Source organism: Saccopteryx leptura, chromosome 2, assembly GCF_036850995.1.
Source record: "Saccopteryx leptura isolate mSacLep1 chromosome 2, mSacLep1_pri_phased_curated, whole genome shotgun sequence".
NCBI classification, from domain to species: domain Eukaryota; kingdom Metazoa; phylum Chordata; class Mammalia; order Chiroptera; family Emballonuridae; genus Saccopteryx; species Saccopteryx leptura.
The window spans coordinates 219,695,132-219,712,217 of record NC_089504.1 but is presented as its reverse complement, the minus strand read 5'-3'; the positions used below and the strand labels follow the sequence as shown (position 1 = coordinate 219,712,217).

At 40.5% G+C, this 17,086-nt stretch overlaps 1 protein-coding gene across 6 annotated transcripts in view; it reads right to left on the bottom strand.

Moving 5' to 3' along the window:
* Positions 1–17,086, bottom strand: part of BRWD1 (bromodomain and WD repeat domain containing 1) — a 147,538-nt gene that overhangs the window by 113,068 nt on the left and 17,384 nt on the right. For all 6 annotated transcript variants that reach the window (XM_066370173.1, XM_066370175.1, XM_066370177.1 and 3 more), the window contains exons 5-7: positions 4,144–4,294; positions 2,000–2,098; positions 1,478–1,638 (exon numbers count right to left, since the gene is read on the bottom strand). In XM_066370173.1, the coding sequence (XP_066226270.1) occupies positions 1,478–1,638; positions 2,000–2,098; positions 4,144–4,294 (411 nt within the window). The remainder of the gene's footprint in view (positions 1–1,477; positions 1,639–1,999; positions 2,099–4,143; positions 4,295–17,086) is intronic.

The window sequence follows — 17,086 nt, the reverse complement described above, 5'->3', positions numbered from 1 at the left end:
CTGAGAAAAATACACCCAAGATAAATGTTAATACAGATATCTTTTACATCATTTAAAAGAATGCCATTTACATATCACTCAAATTAGCTATAACTCCTCCTCTCTCTTTCCAACTGTAGAATACTCTGTAGATTATGACTCATGCTTAGAACACTTTGAGTGTTTTCTTCAAATCAAAGGATGTCTACATAAAGATAATGTGAAGTTTTCATTTCTATGGATCAGACCACATTATAAATACTCTTCCCAAAATTCTCTGTCAAGTAATAAGTCCAACTAAAAGTTCATAGCTTAGCCCTGGCCGGTTGGCTCAGCGGTAGAGCGTCGGCCTGGTGTGCGGGGAACCTGGGTTCAATTCCCGGCCAGGGCACATGGGAGGGGCGCCCATTTGCTTCTCCACCCCCCCCTCCTTCCTCTCTGTCTCTCTCTTCCCCTCCCGCAGCCGAGGCTCCATTGAAGCAGGATGGCCCGGGGGCGCTGGGGATGGCTCCTTGGCCTCTGCCCCAGGCGCTAGAGTGGCTCTGGTCATGGCAGAGCGACGCCCCGGAGGGGCAGAGCATCGCCCCCTGGTGGGCAGGGCATTGCCCCTGGTGGGCGTGCCGGGTGGATCCCAGTCGGACGCATGCGGGAGTCTGTCTGACTGTCTCTCCCCGTTTCCAGCTTCAGAAAAATACAAAAAAATAAATAAATAAATTAAAAAAAAAAAAGTTCATGGCTTGCCTATTTCAAGAACAATGGTTAAATGTGAGTTTAGTTCACATCAAGCTCAATAATTTGATGAGTTAAAACAGATCTACATTTCACAGGCTGAGAAACAAGAGTAGTTGTTCCCAAAAATAACTAAAAAATAATAGGACTAGCACCTTCATTTTAAACAACCAAACAACAGAGTCTAAAATTTATAGTACCAGCCAACATCCATCCATTCTGCAAATAGGTATCTACACAAAAATCTCACATCTGAGACATAAAATGTAAACTGCCTGCCCATGCTAATTTTCCTTAAAACATTCAAAATGTAAATTAAATTTCAAATATTTATATAGTTTTACAACAATTATAATATTTAAGTGTTCAAGTAATCAATTTCCCTGAATTAGTAAGTACATACTCAATGTGAGTATGAATCACCTGTAGAGATTTGGGTATTTATAGGAAGGGTTTTGGTTTGACTTTGGATAATACACATAGTAGAAATTAACCCAATTCAGTAGGTCTAGAATGGGCTGAAGAAGTTTTAGGTGAGCATATTTTTAAACACTGTGATAATCATGCCCAAGAACCACAGCCCACTGCACAAGACCTGACTATCTGTATCTGAATCACTTGAGACACCAAAAATGCAAATTTACAGGTCCCCACACCAGACCTAGTAAGTCAAAATCCCTAAGAATCTATATGCTTTATAAGAGTTCTTAGAAGATTCTGATGAATGCCCAAATGCTCCAGGTAAATTGAGTTTAAAATATTAACTCACTGTAAAGATTCTATGTCCTGTCCTATCAAATGCTACACAGTAAACAGCAGATAGATGTCCAAGAATCCTTCTGTGCATTTTTATATGCTGGTACATAGTTCCTGGAAATGCTGTGCTAAAAGTGGAACACCCTGTGAGTTGTTTGCCTCGATGTATCTCCACTAGGAAATAAACACAACAAAGATGGTTAAGGGGTGCCAGTATGTAAAAAGCTAAGAAAAACTCCAAAACAAAAATCTATGTTCAAGAAATCCTAATAACACAGGTTTCTTCTCAGTTCTGTTCTATTATAACCACTGGTTCAGACTTTTTCCTACAGTGAAATTGCTTTCCTTTAATTTTTATTACTTTTAGTAATTATTTTTAAATAAGAAATCTGGAAATCAGTCCTTGTTACTACTGAAACAACGCCACCACCAGTATCCACCAGTATTTTCTTTTAAATTTTTACACAGCAGTTACAAAGATGGTTAAGAGATTAGAAGAATGGTTTCAGACATCTGAAAGGCCAGCCTCACTTACCAAGGTTTGGTGGGGAACCATAGTTCACCGGCATTTCAGGAGGTCTTCCTCTATGAAGAGCAGCAAAGGCAGAGCCCTTCCAAACTGTGTGCCTGCAGTCTTTAAAATGAATTTTAGATACACATAAAATCTTGACAGTTAACCCCAAGAAAGATTTTATAGAATACTTACGTATATTTTAATAAACTGTTTATTCAAAGTTTTACCAACTAATATACTTAACAGAAAAGCCCTAGAAGTTTATTAGACTATTTCTGAAAGGAAAAAAGAAATTTCAGACATCTCAGATACAGCAACGACAACTAACATTATGTAGCACTTTACAATTTACAAAGTGCTTTCCACATACATTATCTCATGGGATCCTCACAACAACCCTGTGAGGTAGGTATGAATCGCCAATTTACAAGTGAGGTAACTGAGGCTCAGAGGTTCAAGGGCCTTTAAACAGATCCACTGCAAGTGATTAGTCAAGATGGACCACAAAACCAGATCTTTTGACTCTTAAGTCCCATTTGCTACCAAATAAGTTATTTTTTAATATGGAATTAAACCATACAATTAATGATAAAAAGTCTTAATCACAGCAGGACCAAATCTGAAAATTTTTAAGGAAAATTTTACTTTCTTTGACCTATATGGAAATCTTTGATTTAATTAACTACTCAGATGTTATTTTTAAAATTAATTTTGGCCAATATTACCATGACTTGAATCTCCTTTGGAAAATGACAAAGTTAAATGTCTTTCTTCTTGTTTAAGGGTTATAGCTGATCTTTAAAAAAGAGCACATATGTACAAACTACGATTCAGAACACTAATTCTAAAGTTCCATCCCTCTTTGACCTATCAGCAAATATGCTAAGAAAAATGTCTGCCCATCTATAGGAGGGAGCAGCAAAACACAGATTATGGTGTGCTAGAAATTAGCTTTTTCACAACTGAAAAGAGGATGGGAAGAAAGGCATCCTACTAAACCTCCACTGAGCCTCGGGTGCCCCAAACTAACAGGTATATTCCGTTTTACATAAATGGATTCATTACCACTATCCTGATCAAAGAGCAGTTACCAGGCATCCTCCCGTGGCACTGATACAAAACAAAGAGTAATATGGTCTCTACCCTAGGACAGCTTGCTGACATCTCTACTGTCTGCCAGCAGTTCTAAAGCAGTGCTTGTCACAAAACGACATTGAGCTTGACACAAGTAAAGAAAACAGGCTACTCAGGTAACTACTATATAACAACCTAAAACAGAGTAATTATAAGGTGAATAGGGACAGAGAAGAAAGAAGAATACGAAGTTTCCTGGTTCAAGCCACAGTGTGGCATGGCCACAGAGCACTAAGAAACAACTCAAGCTGACAAACCAGTCTGGCATGGAACCAAGAGGGAGGGTGGTCCTTTCTCAGTCAAGCTTTTTATACTGCTGGTACAGCTAAGAGGCAGCATCACAGCAGCAACAGATCTTAAAAAATAATCACGGGGGATGAACGTGATGTATGCTCAAGATCAGAAGAGCCAACATTCTTGCCCATTAGCAGTTAAGCCACGTTGTATACATAGTTCATATCACATACATATACTTAGTCTAAGTGATTTTTACCAAGCTAACAGAAAAAGAACAGCAATTCCAACAGTTTGCTACCACATAACTTAGCAAAATAACTTGGTGAAAAAAGAACCATGCAATTACATATTTTGGGTGCTTGTTTTCAGACTGCTACCAAATTTAGAAAATCATTTCCCCTTTGTAACAAAGGGCTTTCAAAGATCTAAATATCAAATGAAATACTTCTAGCATTTAAAGAGTTTATTAGACACATACAATTACATTCAATGAAGTTATAAGTGAGCTACAAAATGAAGGCTTAAGAACTCACATTGATAAAACCTCAAACACATCTCAGAATAAATTCAAAGTTTTTAGCTTAACATCTACACCTTCAGTTTTTTAAATGCAGAAGGACTCATTAAACACGTAATAAAATTCAATGTCTATGCTAAATGCAGAGAATTTTATAGTCCACAGCATGGTGTATAGTTACATATAACCTTTCTTCCACAATGCTCACATTACTTCACAATTATAATAATTATCAAGCTAGTAATACAAAGCAGAACACTTCTTCAAATTAAGGTACCTTTTGCTGTACGTAGCAAAGACTGCCTTCCTGCACCAAGTAAAGAAGTAACTCTTGAAATACTGGGTGGAATTTCTTTATCCAACATGGGACCGATGCGCTGGCAAATTTGCAACAGATGATCAGGAGCCACATGCTTATTGGACAAGACCTGATTAGAGAGCAAATTTCAAAAACATTTTATAATAGTATCAAAAAATATTAAATATTTAGGAATCAATCTAGCAAAACGTGAAAAACATGTACAATAAAAACTACAAAACTGCTGAAATTAAAGATGATTTAAATAGACAATAAATTGATGTATAGATTCAAAGCCTTAAAAAGTCAAACAGCTTTAAAAAAAAAGAAAAAAGGAAATGTTGAGAGCTAACAATACTTAACTCTATTAATATAGTATAAGGACTGATTTTTGATAAATGTTCAAAGGACTGATTTTTGACAAATTATTTTTTGTCAAAATAATTTTTTCAACAAATGGTGCTGAAATAACTGGATATCCATTTGTCAAAAAAACAAAACACTTTGATCCATATATTGCACCATAAACAAAATTTTCTCAAGACAGATCACTGATTTTAAATGTATAATCTAAAACCATAAAACTTATATAATAAAAGGAAAAACACTGGATAAAATCTTTATGACCTCAGATTAGGCAATTTCTTGTATTTTTTTTTTAAGTGAGAATAAGGGAGATAGTGAGACAAGACTCCCACATGCACCCCAACCAGGATCCAGCAGGCAACCCCATCTGTGGCTAAAGTTCGAATCAACCAAGCCATCCTCAGCACCCAAGGCCAACGCTTGAACCAACTGAGCCACTGGCTGTGGGAGGTAAAAAAAGAGAGAAAGGGATATGGAGGAGAATTAAACCCAGGACATCCATAGACCAGGCTGACCCTCTATCCACTGAGCAAACGGGCCAGAGCCAAAACTTAATTTTTCAAATGGGCAAAGGATTTAAACAGGCAGTTCACCAAAGACATACAGATGGTAAATACACACATGAAAAGATGTTCAATATCCCTGACAACTGATGAAATACAAATTAAAACCACGGGATGATTACTATACAGTTGCACCTTGAGATACGAGCAGACCAACATACTTTTTTAAGATACGACTGTGACTCAGTCAGTATTTTTGTTCAAGATCCGAGCAAAATTCCGAGATACGAGTTGTGATTTGGGAAGCTGTCGTTAGTTGGCATGTAGGCAGCACAACACCAGCTTCTCGTTCTTTCTCATGTGTAATCCACAGAATCAAGTCAAATCTCGTGCGCTGTACTCGTTCTTGCATCATTTTTGCATTTTAACTAACTTTTTTTGTGTGCTACCATGGGGCCGAAAAAAGTGAGGGACAGTGGTGAAAAGAGAATGATGCCGATAGAAGTAAAGCAAAAAATAATAGAAAAACATGAGCGTGGTGTACGAGTGATTGAACTGGCAAGGCTGTACGACCGCAACACATCTACAATTTGTACCATCCTTAAACAAAAGGATGCCATCAAAAGCGCAAATCCAGCGAAAGGAACTACAATTCTGTCCCAATTAAGGACAAATATCCATGAAGAAATGGAGAAGCTTCTGCTGGTGTGGGTGAAAGAGAAAGAACTGGCAGGAGATACTGTGACGGAGACTGTAATATACAAAAAGGCCCATATTATTTACAACTTGAAGAAGAAAGAACCATCAACTTCAAAAGAGGCAGTAGAAGATACGTTTAAGGCAAGTCACGGCTGGTTTGAAAATTTCAAGAGATCTGGCATCCACTTGGTGGTGAGGCATGGCGAAGCTGCGAGTGCTGACGTTAAGGCAGCTGAGGAGTACAGAGCATGTTTTGCTGCACTTATCGCAAAGGCTGACTACATCCCCCAACAAGTGTTCAACTGTGACAAAACAGGATTGTTTTGGAAAAAATGCCCTGGAGGACTTTCATCACTGCAGAGGAGAAGCTGCCGCCAGACCATAAACCCATGAAGGACTGTCTGACCCTTGCATTGTGTGCAAATGCTCGTGGTGACTGTAAAGTAAAGCCACTGCTAGTGTATCATTCTGAAAATCCTCTAGCCTTTAAGACTCACAAGATTCTTAAAGAAAAACTGCAGGTTATGTGGCGCACCAATGCTAGGGCATGGATTATGCAGCAGTTTTTACTGAATGGGTAAATCTCATCTTTGGTCCTGCATTGAAGAAATATCTTCAAGAAAATAAACTCCCGATGAAAGCATTACTAATCCTTGAAAATGCTCGAGCCCACCCACCTGGTCTTGAAAATGACATTCTCCATGAGTTCAAATTTGTGAAAATCCTCTACCTCCCACCCAACATGACTTAAATATTGCAACCTATGGATCAGTAGGTCATTTCCAACTTTATAAAGCTTTACACAAAGCACCTGTCCTGCCGCTGCTTTGAGATGATTGAGAATACAATTCTAACCCTTCAAAAGTTTTGGAAAGATCACTACAACATTGTGATGTGTTTACAATTATTGACTTGGCGTGGGCAAGAGGTTACAAGAAGAAACTTGACTCGGCATGGAAAAAGTTATGGCCTGATGTTGTTGTAGACAGGGACTTCTTTGAAGGATTTGAACCAGAGACAGAGACTGAGGTAGAAGCATTGGAGGAGATTGTGTCCCTTGGAAAATCAATGGGCCAGGAGGTAGATGAAGGTGATGTAAACGAGTTCATCGAGGAACATGAGGAGGAACTCTCAACTGAGGAGTTGAAGGAGCTACAGATGATGCAACATACAGAGCTTCTGCAAGAGATTAGTAGTGAGGAGGAAGTAGAGCCGGAGAAAGTGATTTCTACAAGTGAAATTAAAGACATGCTGGCAATGTGGGAGAAGCTTTCAAGTTTCATTGAAAAGAAACATCCAGAAAAAGTTTCAACTGGTTGTGCTTCAGCACTTTTTAATGACACTTGTTTGTCACGTTTCCGTAACATTTTAAAAGGCAGGCGAAAGCAAACCTCTTTGGATAGATTTTTATTCAAAAGTCCTGCAAGTGAAAGTGCCAAAAGTGCAGCCAAAAAGGCAAAAACAGGTGATGATTAAATGAAAAATACGAAATGTTAAGCTTAGGTTAAGTTTAAAGTTAAGAAAGTGCATTTTTTTTACAATTAAGTTTTTGTGGTTTTGTTTTAAGTTAAAAAAGTGCAGTTTTAATTTTGTTTAAAGAAAATGCAGTTTTAGTTTACATTTAGTGTTAAGAAAGTGCAGTTTTAGTTTACGTGTCTACAGTGCCTGCATCTCTTCCTCCCTCCTTCCTCCTCCGCCATTCACCTGTTAGCCGCACTTGTCTGTCTCCAAGTAAGAATACAGTACTAAATAACACTTTTTTCTTTTATTTCATATACTGTATTTTGTTATGCATTGGCAAAGTATACATGTGTGTTTCTTAATTAAAAACATGTCTTTTTTCATAATTTAGGATGCTTTGGGGATGTTTCACAGGACTGGAACGGATTAAATCTATTTCAGTTATTTTAAATGGGAGAAATTTGTTTGATATATGAGTTGACTAACTTATGAGCTCGGTTACAGAATGAATTAAACTCATATCTCAAGGTACCACTGTATACCTAAAATGGCTAAAATAAGAAAGATTGACCAGACGAAGATTGGCAAGAACACAGAGAAACTGTTTGTAGACGTAAAGTAGTACAACCACTTTGGAAAACAGTTGGGCAGCCCTGGCCGGTTGGCTCAGCGGTAGAGCGTCGGCCTAGCATGCGCAGGACCCGGGTTCAATTCCCGGCCAGGGCACACAGGAGAAGCGCCCATTTGCTTCTCCACCCCTCCGCCGCGCTTTCCTCTCTGTCTCTCTCTTCCCCTCCCGCAGCCGAGGCTCCATTGGAGCAAAAATGGCCCGGGCGCTGGGGATGGCTCTGTGGCCTCTGCCTCAGGCGCTAGAGTGGCTCTGGTCGCAACATGGCGACGCCCAGGATGGGCAGAGCATCGCCCCCTGGTGGGCAGAGCATCGCCCCCTGGTGGGCAGAGCGTCGCGCCTGGTGGGCGTGCCGGGTGGATCCTGGTCGGGCGCATGCGGGAGTCTGTCTGACTGTCTCTCCCTGTTTCCAGCTTCAGAAAAATGGAAAAAAAAAAAAAAAGAAAACAGTTGGGCAGTTTCTTTAAGAGTAACACATATGCCTACCACATTATCCAGCTATTCTATTCCTAATTATTCAATGTCAATTATACCTCAAACAAAAAACAAAAAACCCACATAGAATAATGTATAAGTTTAACTCATGAATATGCTTAGTATCTCCTGAAATAAATGTATTTGTCATAAACTTTAACTTTCTGTCTCTGAGGTTTCTCAATCATGAGTTAACAGCATTTGAAAAAACACCAGTGTACACGACTGTCCCCATATTCAGCATTCAGGACACATGGTATTCCTGGCTCACTCTGACACCAACAATGCCCCATTCTGAAACTCCCAGAGAAACACTGCTCCAAAGAAAATTTAAAACATGATCCTAGACCTTACTTTTGGTTCTTACACAAGAATTCAAATATAAAATAAGTGGTAGAGCATCGGCCCAGCGTGTGGAAATCCCAGGTTCGATTCCCGGCCAGGGCACACAGGAGAAGCACCCAGCTGCTTCTCCACCTTTCCCCTTCTCCTTCCTCTCTATCTCTCTCTTCCCCTCCCACAGCCAAGGCTCCATGGGAGCAAAGTTGGCCTGGGCGTTGAAGATGGCTCCATGGCCTCCACCTCGGGTGCTGGAGTGGCTCCAATTGCAATGAAGCAGTGGCCCAAATAGGCAGGGCGTCGCGCCCCCTAGTTGGCATGTGGGTTGATCCTGGTCGGGCACATGCAGGAGTCTGTCTGCCACCCTCTGCTTCTCACTTCAGAAAAACAAAAAAATTTTTTTTTAATTTGATGCTTCTCATCTCTCTCCCTTCCTGTCTGTCTCTATCTGTCCCTCTTTCTGTCTCTCTCGCAAAAAAAGAAAGGAAGAAATTACTTCTCTCTCTCCACTCTCTAGAATGAAAATAAACAAGTAAAAAAAAAGACTGGACTTGCTTGATCAAAACACATAGAGAGTTGATGCTTTCTGCTCCTCCCCCCTTCTCTCTCTCTCTCTACTCTCTAAAATAAATTTTAAAAAATAAAGAAATAAACAAAAAAAAAATTTCCAAATATAAAAGAAGCCTGGATTCAATACCCAGCTTTTGTTCATAAGGCCTGGTACAGAAGAAAATAAAATATCTTCAACTTTTCAAACTTACAATTCCCACCAACAGATATTCCAAGGCATAACTCAAAAGATACATATATCAAAGCTCAAATAGATCTTTAAAAGTGTTTACTACTGCCTGAGCAGACCATGGTGCAGTGGATAGAGCGTCAGCATGGGATGATGAGGACACAGGTTAGAAACACCAAGGTCTGCCTTCACCAGCTTGAGCGTGGGATCATGGACATAATCCTATGGTCACTGGCTTGAGCAAGGTCCCCCCCATCCCATCAAGGCACATATGAGAAAAGCAATCAATGAACAACTAAGGTACCACAACTACAAGTTGATGCTTCTCATCTCTCTCCCTTCCTGTCTGTACCTCTCTCTTTCTCTTTGTCTCTCTCACTAAAATAAACAAAATCCACATGTAAGTGAACTTACCAGGCGTCCCCAAACTACGGCCCGCGGGCCGCATGCAACCACCTAAGGCCATTTATCCGGCCCTCTGCCACACTTCCGGAAGGGGCACCTCTTTCATTGGTGGTCAGTGAGAGGAGCACTGTATGTGGCGGCCCTCCAGAGGTCTGAGGGACAGTGAACTGGCCCCCTGTGTAAAAAGTTTGGGGACCCCTGACACAGTTCAAGGGTCAACTATACACACCAGTTTTTAGTTATACCCGTATAGAAAAGCCACTATCAACATCTTCAAACATTTACATATAAATATAGGCAAGTGTAAAGACTTCAAATTGCTCTACCACAGGTCTTTTTCAAGAAAAAGCCTCTCAATTTGGAACCAGTCTCAAATATACCCAAGACAACATAACTAATAGATAATAGAAAAAAAGTGAATAGGAGACTCTCCTGACCCACAGGAAATGTGGGTAACAATCCTAGCCCTACATCTAACTAGTAGGGCAAAGTCCTTTCTAAGACTCCAAATTCTTCTGCAAAAAATAACAATTGTGCCCTGACCAGGCGGTGGCGTAGTGGATAGAGCGTTGGACTAGGACACAGAGGACCCAGGTTCAAAAACCCCAAGATCGCCAGCTTGAGCGCAGGCTCATCTGGTTTGAGCAAGGCTCACCAGCTTGAGCCCAAGGTCGATGGCTTGGCCAGGGAGCTCAGGTTGGAGCTCTTTTAGCAAAAATAAAAAGATTATCTGGGTAAGAAATCAGTATACTCTCACATGGTACTCAAGAATTTAGCCCCAGCCCAGGCCGGTTGGCTCAGCGGTAGAGCGTCGGCCTGGCGTGCGGGGGACCCGGGTTCGATTCCCGGCCAGGGCACATAGGAGAAGCGCCCATTTGCTTCTCCACCCCCACCCCCTCCTTCCTCTCTGTCTCTCTCTTCCCCTCCCGCAGCCAAGGCTCCATTGGAGCAAAGATGGCCCGGGTGCTGGGGATGGCTCCTTGGCCTCTGCCCCAGGCACTAGAGTGGCTCTGGTTGTGGCAGAGCAACGCCCCGGAGGGGCAGAGCATCGCCCCCTGGTGGGCAGAGCATCGCCCCTGGTGGGCGTGCCGGGTGGATCCCGGTCGGGCGCATGCAGGAGTCTGTCTGACTGTCTCTCCCCGTTTCCAGCTTCAGAAAAATACAAAAAAAAAAAAGAATTTAGCCCCAGCAAGTCCTGTGGTGGTGCAGTAGATGAAGCATCAACCTGGAATGCTGAGGTGACCAGTTCAAGACCCCAGGCTTCCCGGGTCAAGGTACATATGAGAAGCAACTGCGAACTGGTGCTTCTCTCTTCTCCTTCCCCTTAACTTTCCCTCTCTCCTCTCTCTAAAACCACTAAATCAAAATCTTAAAAAAAATAGAGTTTAGCCCTGGCCAGAGAGCTCAGTTGGTTCGAGTGTTGTCTCGGTACTCCAAGGTTATGGATTTGATCCCTGGTCAGAAGCACATTAAAAGAATCAACCAAAGAATGCATAAATAAGGGGAACAACAAATCAATGTTTCTCTCTCCCCTCTTTCCCTCTCTAAAATCAATAAATATTCAAAAAAAATACTAAAAGTCTCAGCCTAATTCTGAATACTGCATGCATAATTCATGCCACACTGCTATAGCTATTACGTAATTTTAACACAGAAGTTTTGTGTTCAAAATGCCACTTCCTGAGGATGACGTCAAAGTAATGGGGTAGGAAGCGATACCGATAAATCTCCCCCAAAACTCAACAAGATCTTCAACCAGAAACAGAAAAACCTATCCTTGGAGCCTCCAGATGTTTCACAATACACCCGAAGGTATGGTCGAGCGAAAAATTGGCTAAATATATAACCAAACTCCAAAGGAAATAGGAAGTAAGAAATGCTCCGCCTTCCTCACTAACCTAAACAGGGCGGCTTTCTCTGGGATCCGTGAATATAGAAACTGAGGCAGGCAAAGGGGGTGAATAGATCCAGGCCACGGCACAAACGGCCGAACCAGGCTGTGGCACGGAGATCCAAGCCGAGGAAAAACTGATCCTGTGGCAACCAGGGCAATACAAGCTAATACTTGCACCAAACCCAAAGAAAGAAAGACAAGCGGGGCAGCCATTTTACCCGATCTCCTGGTCGGCGCGCACAGATAATGGGTGAGAGATTCCTTCCAAAGCCCTGGGAGTGGGTACCCGTGTTACCCCACAGAGAGGCAGAGTCAGAGGCCTTTGTGTGGGCTGAAAGCGGAATCTCTGGGCAGCCCCAGCGCCCTGGGAAAGCCACACATGGGAGGGAGCGAGAACTAATTCCAACGGTGGAACTGTTCCGTGCTGGTGGGGGTTTCACTCAGAGGGAAACGCGGCCAGCCTGATATCCTGGTCTGCGTGCGCAGATAGCGAGAGATTCCTCCGAGTGCCTCGGCAGTGCGCGCCCGTGTTATCGCACAAAGAAGCAGAGTCAGGGGCCTTTGTGTGGGCCAAAGCGGAATCTCGGGCCGCCCCAGCGCCTTGCAAAAGCCGCGCACGGGGACAGAGTGAGAGCCAATTCCAACGCTGAAACTTTTCCATGCGGTTGGGGGTTTCACTCAGAGCATGAGACTGCTGGCCGGATATCCTGGTCTGCGCACACAGATAGTGAGCGAGAGTTTCCTCCAAGCGCCCCGGAAGTGGGCGCCCGCCTGTGTTACCGAACAGAGTGGCAGAGCCAGAGGTCTTTGAGTGGGCGGAAACCCCACCTGATTATGCTAGCAGCTCTGACTGACTGAGCCTTACCCAGAGCCCTGTGCTGAGTGGAAATAGAGTGGGGAGTTGCCAGCTCTTTGAGCCTCTTACTATCCAGGCAGAGGCAGCAGCAACCCCATAGCTGGATTATCAGGCTACTAATTGAGGAAGGAAAGACTAGGAGAAAGGCTCCAGGAACACGGACTCTCTCACTGTTGGAGCCTATAAATGCTAATGAGCCTCGACTGCCAACAAGACTAAAGCACAATACATGACATCGCCATAGAGACTTATCAACTGCAAACCTCTACCTGAGCATGCCAAAGGGGCAGAACCCGGGGTACAGAGTCACCGACCAGGAAGAGGGAGAGAAAAGAAAAAGCAAGAAGATAACCTCTCAAAATCAAGAATAATCTGCAGACTTTATAACCTATCCCATTTTATTATATTTGTTCGTTTGTTTCTCTTATCTTCATCCTTGATTTTTTTTTTTTTTCCTCCTCCAATTTGGCCGATTAACTCACTGCCGGTCTTACTCTCTCCTCTCCTTGAACTACACTACCCATAAGTGTTACATCTCCCATTATCGTTTCTCTCCTCTTCCTTTCTCTCTATGAGGGTTGCACTCCAAAACCCTTAACTCTCTCACTCTCTCTCTCTCTACTCTTTTTTCTTTTTTCTTCTTTTAGTGGTTCCCTCTTTTTTTCTCTCTCTCTCTTTCTTTTCTCCCTCTATATTAGTTTCTTCCTTTCTCCTTTACATCTCCTCTCATTCAAACCTCAATAACAAACAAATTATCTTATCTGGGACTCAAACTTATGTTTGTGGCATTTTGGGGGGTTTTTACTTCACCGTTTTAACTCACTAGCAGTGCTCCCATCCCTGGCTCTCCATTTTATCTAGTTCTTGTTCCACTAAATACAATAGTAATTTTTTAATTTGTCCCCCCATTTTTCTGTTTTCCTCTTATTCCTCTCATCATAACTCTTAGTCAACCAACACCTAAAAGCAAATCATTTTATTCTTGACCCAAATTTTTTCCTTATTTGCTTTTTGTGGGTCCATACCCCCTTCTTTTTTTTTTTTTTTTCTTTTTTTTTTTTGACCCTTTAATACTTTTCCCCAATTCAGGCCCTCCATTACAGGCATTGTTTGTTATAATTCACAGTTCACCACAAGATTTTCTCAAGAAAGAGGGGAGAGGAGAGGAGAGGAAAAAAGGAGGGGGGGAATAATTTCCTTTTTTTAAAATTTTTATTTTATTTTATTTTTCTTTATTTCATTATTAATTTTTTTTTTAAAAAAACTCTTCGATTTTCAGCCTGACCTGTGGTGGCGCAGTGGATAAAGCCTCGACCTGGAATGCTGAGGTCGCCGGTTCAAAACCCTGGGCTTGCCTGGTCAAGGCACATATGGGAGTTGATGCTTCCTGCTCCTCCCTCCCCTTCTCTCTCTCTCTCTCTCCTCTCTAAAAATTAATAAAAGTAAAAAAAAAAAAAAACTCTTCGATTTTTTATTTTTTTAACTTTTTATTCTTTATTAAATCTCATTAATACTATCAACAAAACCACCCTCAGATGCCATTACGGAAGAGAAAATCAAATATCATGGATACAAAAGAAAGAGAGGTAACACAGTTAGATGAGGAAAAATTTATGGAGAAAAAATTTAATATATTGGAAACCTTGGAGGTAAATGACAGAGAATTCAAGACAGAAATCCTAAAAATCCTCCGAGATATACAAGAAAACACAGAAAGGCAATTTAGGGAGCTCAGAAAACAACTCAATGAACACAAAGAATATATGTCCAAGGAAATTGAAACTATAAAAACAAATCAAACAGAGATGAAAAACTCAATTCACGAGCTGAAAAACGAAGTAACAAGCTTAGCTAATAGAACAGGTCAGATAGAAGAGAGGATTAGTGAAATAGAAGACAAGCAACTTGAGGCACAACAGAGAGAAGAAGAAAGAGACTCAAAAATTAAAAAAAATGAGATAGCCCTACAAGAATTATCTGACTCCATCAAAAAGAATAACATAAGAATAATAGGTATATCAGAGGGAGAAGAGAGAGAAAATGGAATGGAGAACATAAACAAATAATAGATGAGAACTTCCCAAGCCTGTGGAAAGAACTAAAACCTCAAGTTCAAGAAGCAAACAGAACTCCGAGTTTTCTTAACCCCAACAAACCTACTCCAAGGCACATCATAATAAAATTGACACAAACCAATGGCAAAGAAAAAATTCTCAAGGCAGCCAGGGAAAAGAAGAATACAACATATAAAGGAAGGCCCATTAGATTATCATCAGATTTCTCAGCAGAAACTCTACAAGCTAGAAGAGAGTGGACCCCAATATTTAAAGTCCTGAAAGAGAGGAACTTTCAGCCACGAATACTATACCCATCAAAGCTATCCTTCAAATATGAAGGAGAAATAAAAACATTCACAGATACAGAAAAGATGAGGGAATTTATCATCAGAAAACCCCCACTCCAGGAATTAATTACTAAAGGGGGTTCTCCAATCAGATACAAAGAACAAAAAAAAAACAGAGCCACAAATAAAAGCTCCAAGAAGAACACAATAAAACCAAATTTAAACTGTGACAACAACAAAAAGAAAGGGGGGGAGAGGATGGAGATTAACAGTAGCAAAGGACGATGGAGTGCAAAAGTACTCACAAAATAGTTCACTACAATGAACAGGGTAGGGACCCTTTTCATTACTCAAAGGTAACCACCATTGAAAAAACAACCACAGAAGCACATGAGATAAAAAAGATAGCAACAGAGGAAAGATGTATGGAATACAACCAAATAAAAACAAAAGATAGAAAAACGAAAGAGAAGGATCAAACAAGACACAAAACTACCAGAAAGCAAGATATAAAATGGCAATAGGGAACTCACAAGTGTCAATAATTACACTAAATGTAAACTGATTAAACTCACCAATAAAAAGGCACAGAGTAGCAGAATGGATTAAAAAAGAAAATCCAACTGTATGCTGCCTACAGGAAACTCATCTAAGTACCAAGGATAAAAACAAATTCAAAATGAAAGGCTGGAAAACAATACTCCAAGCAAATAACATCCAAAAAAAAGAGGTGTAGCAATACTCATATCTGATAATGCTGACTACAAGACAGCAAAAGTACTCAAGAGACAAAAATGGACATTTCATAATGGCTAAGGGGACACTGAATCAAGAAGAGATAACAATTATTAATATATATGCACCAAACCAAGGAGCACCAAAATATATAAGACAGCTACTTATTGATCTTAAAACAAAAACTGACAAAAATACAATCATACTTGAAGACCTCAATACACCGCTGACGGCTCTAGATCGGTCATCCAAACAGAGAATCAACAAAGACATAGTGGCCTTAAACAAAATACTAGAGCACCTGGATATGATAGACATCTACAGGACATTTCATCCCAAAGTGACTGAGTATACATTTTTCTCCAGTGTACATGGATCATCCTCAAGAACTGACCATATGTTGGGCCACAAAAACAACATCAGCAAATTCAGAAAAATTGAAGTTGTACCAAGCTTATTTTCTGATCATAAAGCCTTGAAACTAGAATTCAACTGCAAAAAAGAGGAATAAAATCCCACAAAAATGTGGAAACTAAACAACATACTTTTTAAAAATGAATGGGTCAAAGAAGAAATAAGTGCAGAGATCAAAAGATATATACAGACAAATGAAAATGACAATACGACATATCAGAATCTATGGGATGCAGCAAAAGCAGTGATAAGAGGGAAGTTCATATCACTTCAGGCATATATGAACAAACAAGAGAGCCCAAGTGAACCACTTAACTTCACACCTTAAGGAACTAGAAAAGGAAGAACAAAGAAAACCCAAAACCAGCCGAAGAAAGGGGATAATAAAAATCAGAGCAGAAATAAATGAATTAGAGAACAGAAAAACTATAGAAAAAATTAATAGAACAAGGAGCTGGTTCTTTGAAAAGATCAACAAAATTGACAAACCCTTGGCAAGACTTACCAAGGAAAAAAGAGAAAGAACTCATATAAACAAAATCCAAAATGAAAGAGGAGAAATCACCACGGACACCGTAGATATACAAAGAATTACTGTAGAATACTATGAAAAACTTTATGCCACTAATTCAACAACCTAGAAGAAATGGATAAATTCCTAGAACAATACAACCTTCCTAGACTGAGTCAAGAAGAAGCAGAAAGCCTAAACAGACCTATTAGTAGAGAAGAAATAGAAAAAACCATTAAAAACCTCCCCAAAAATAAAAGTCCAGGCCCTGTCGGCTATACCAGTGAATTTTATCAAACATTCAAAGAAGACTTGGTTCCTATTCTACTGAAAGTCTTCCAAAAAATTGAAGAAGAAGCAATACTTCCAAACACATTTTATGAGGCCAACATAACCCTCATACCAAAACCAGGCAAGGATGGCACAAAAAAAGAAAACTACAGACCAATATCTCTAATGAATACAAATACTAAAATACTAAACAAAATACTAGCAAATCGAATACAACAACATATTAAAAAAATAATACATCGTGATCAAGTGGGATTCATCCC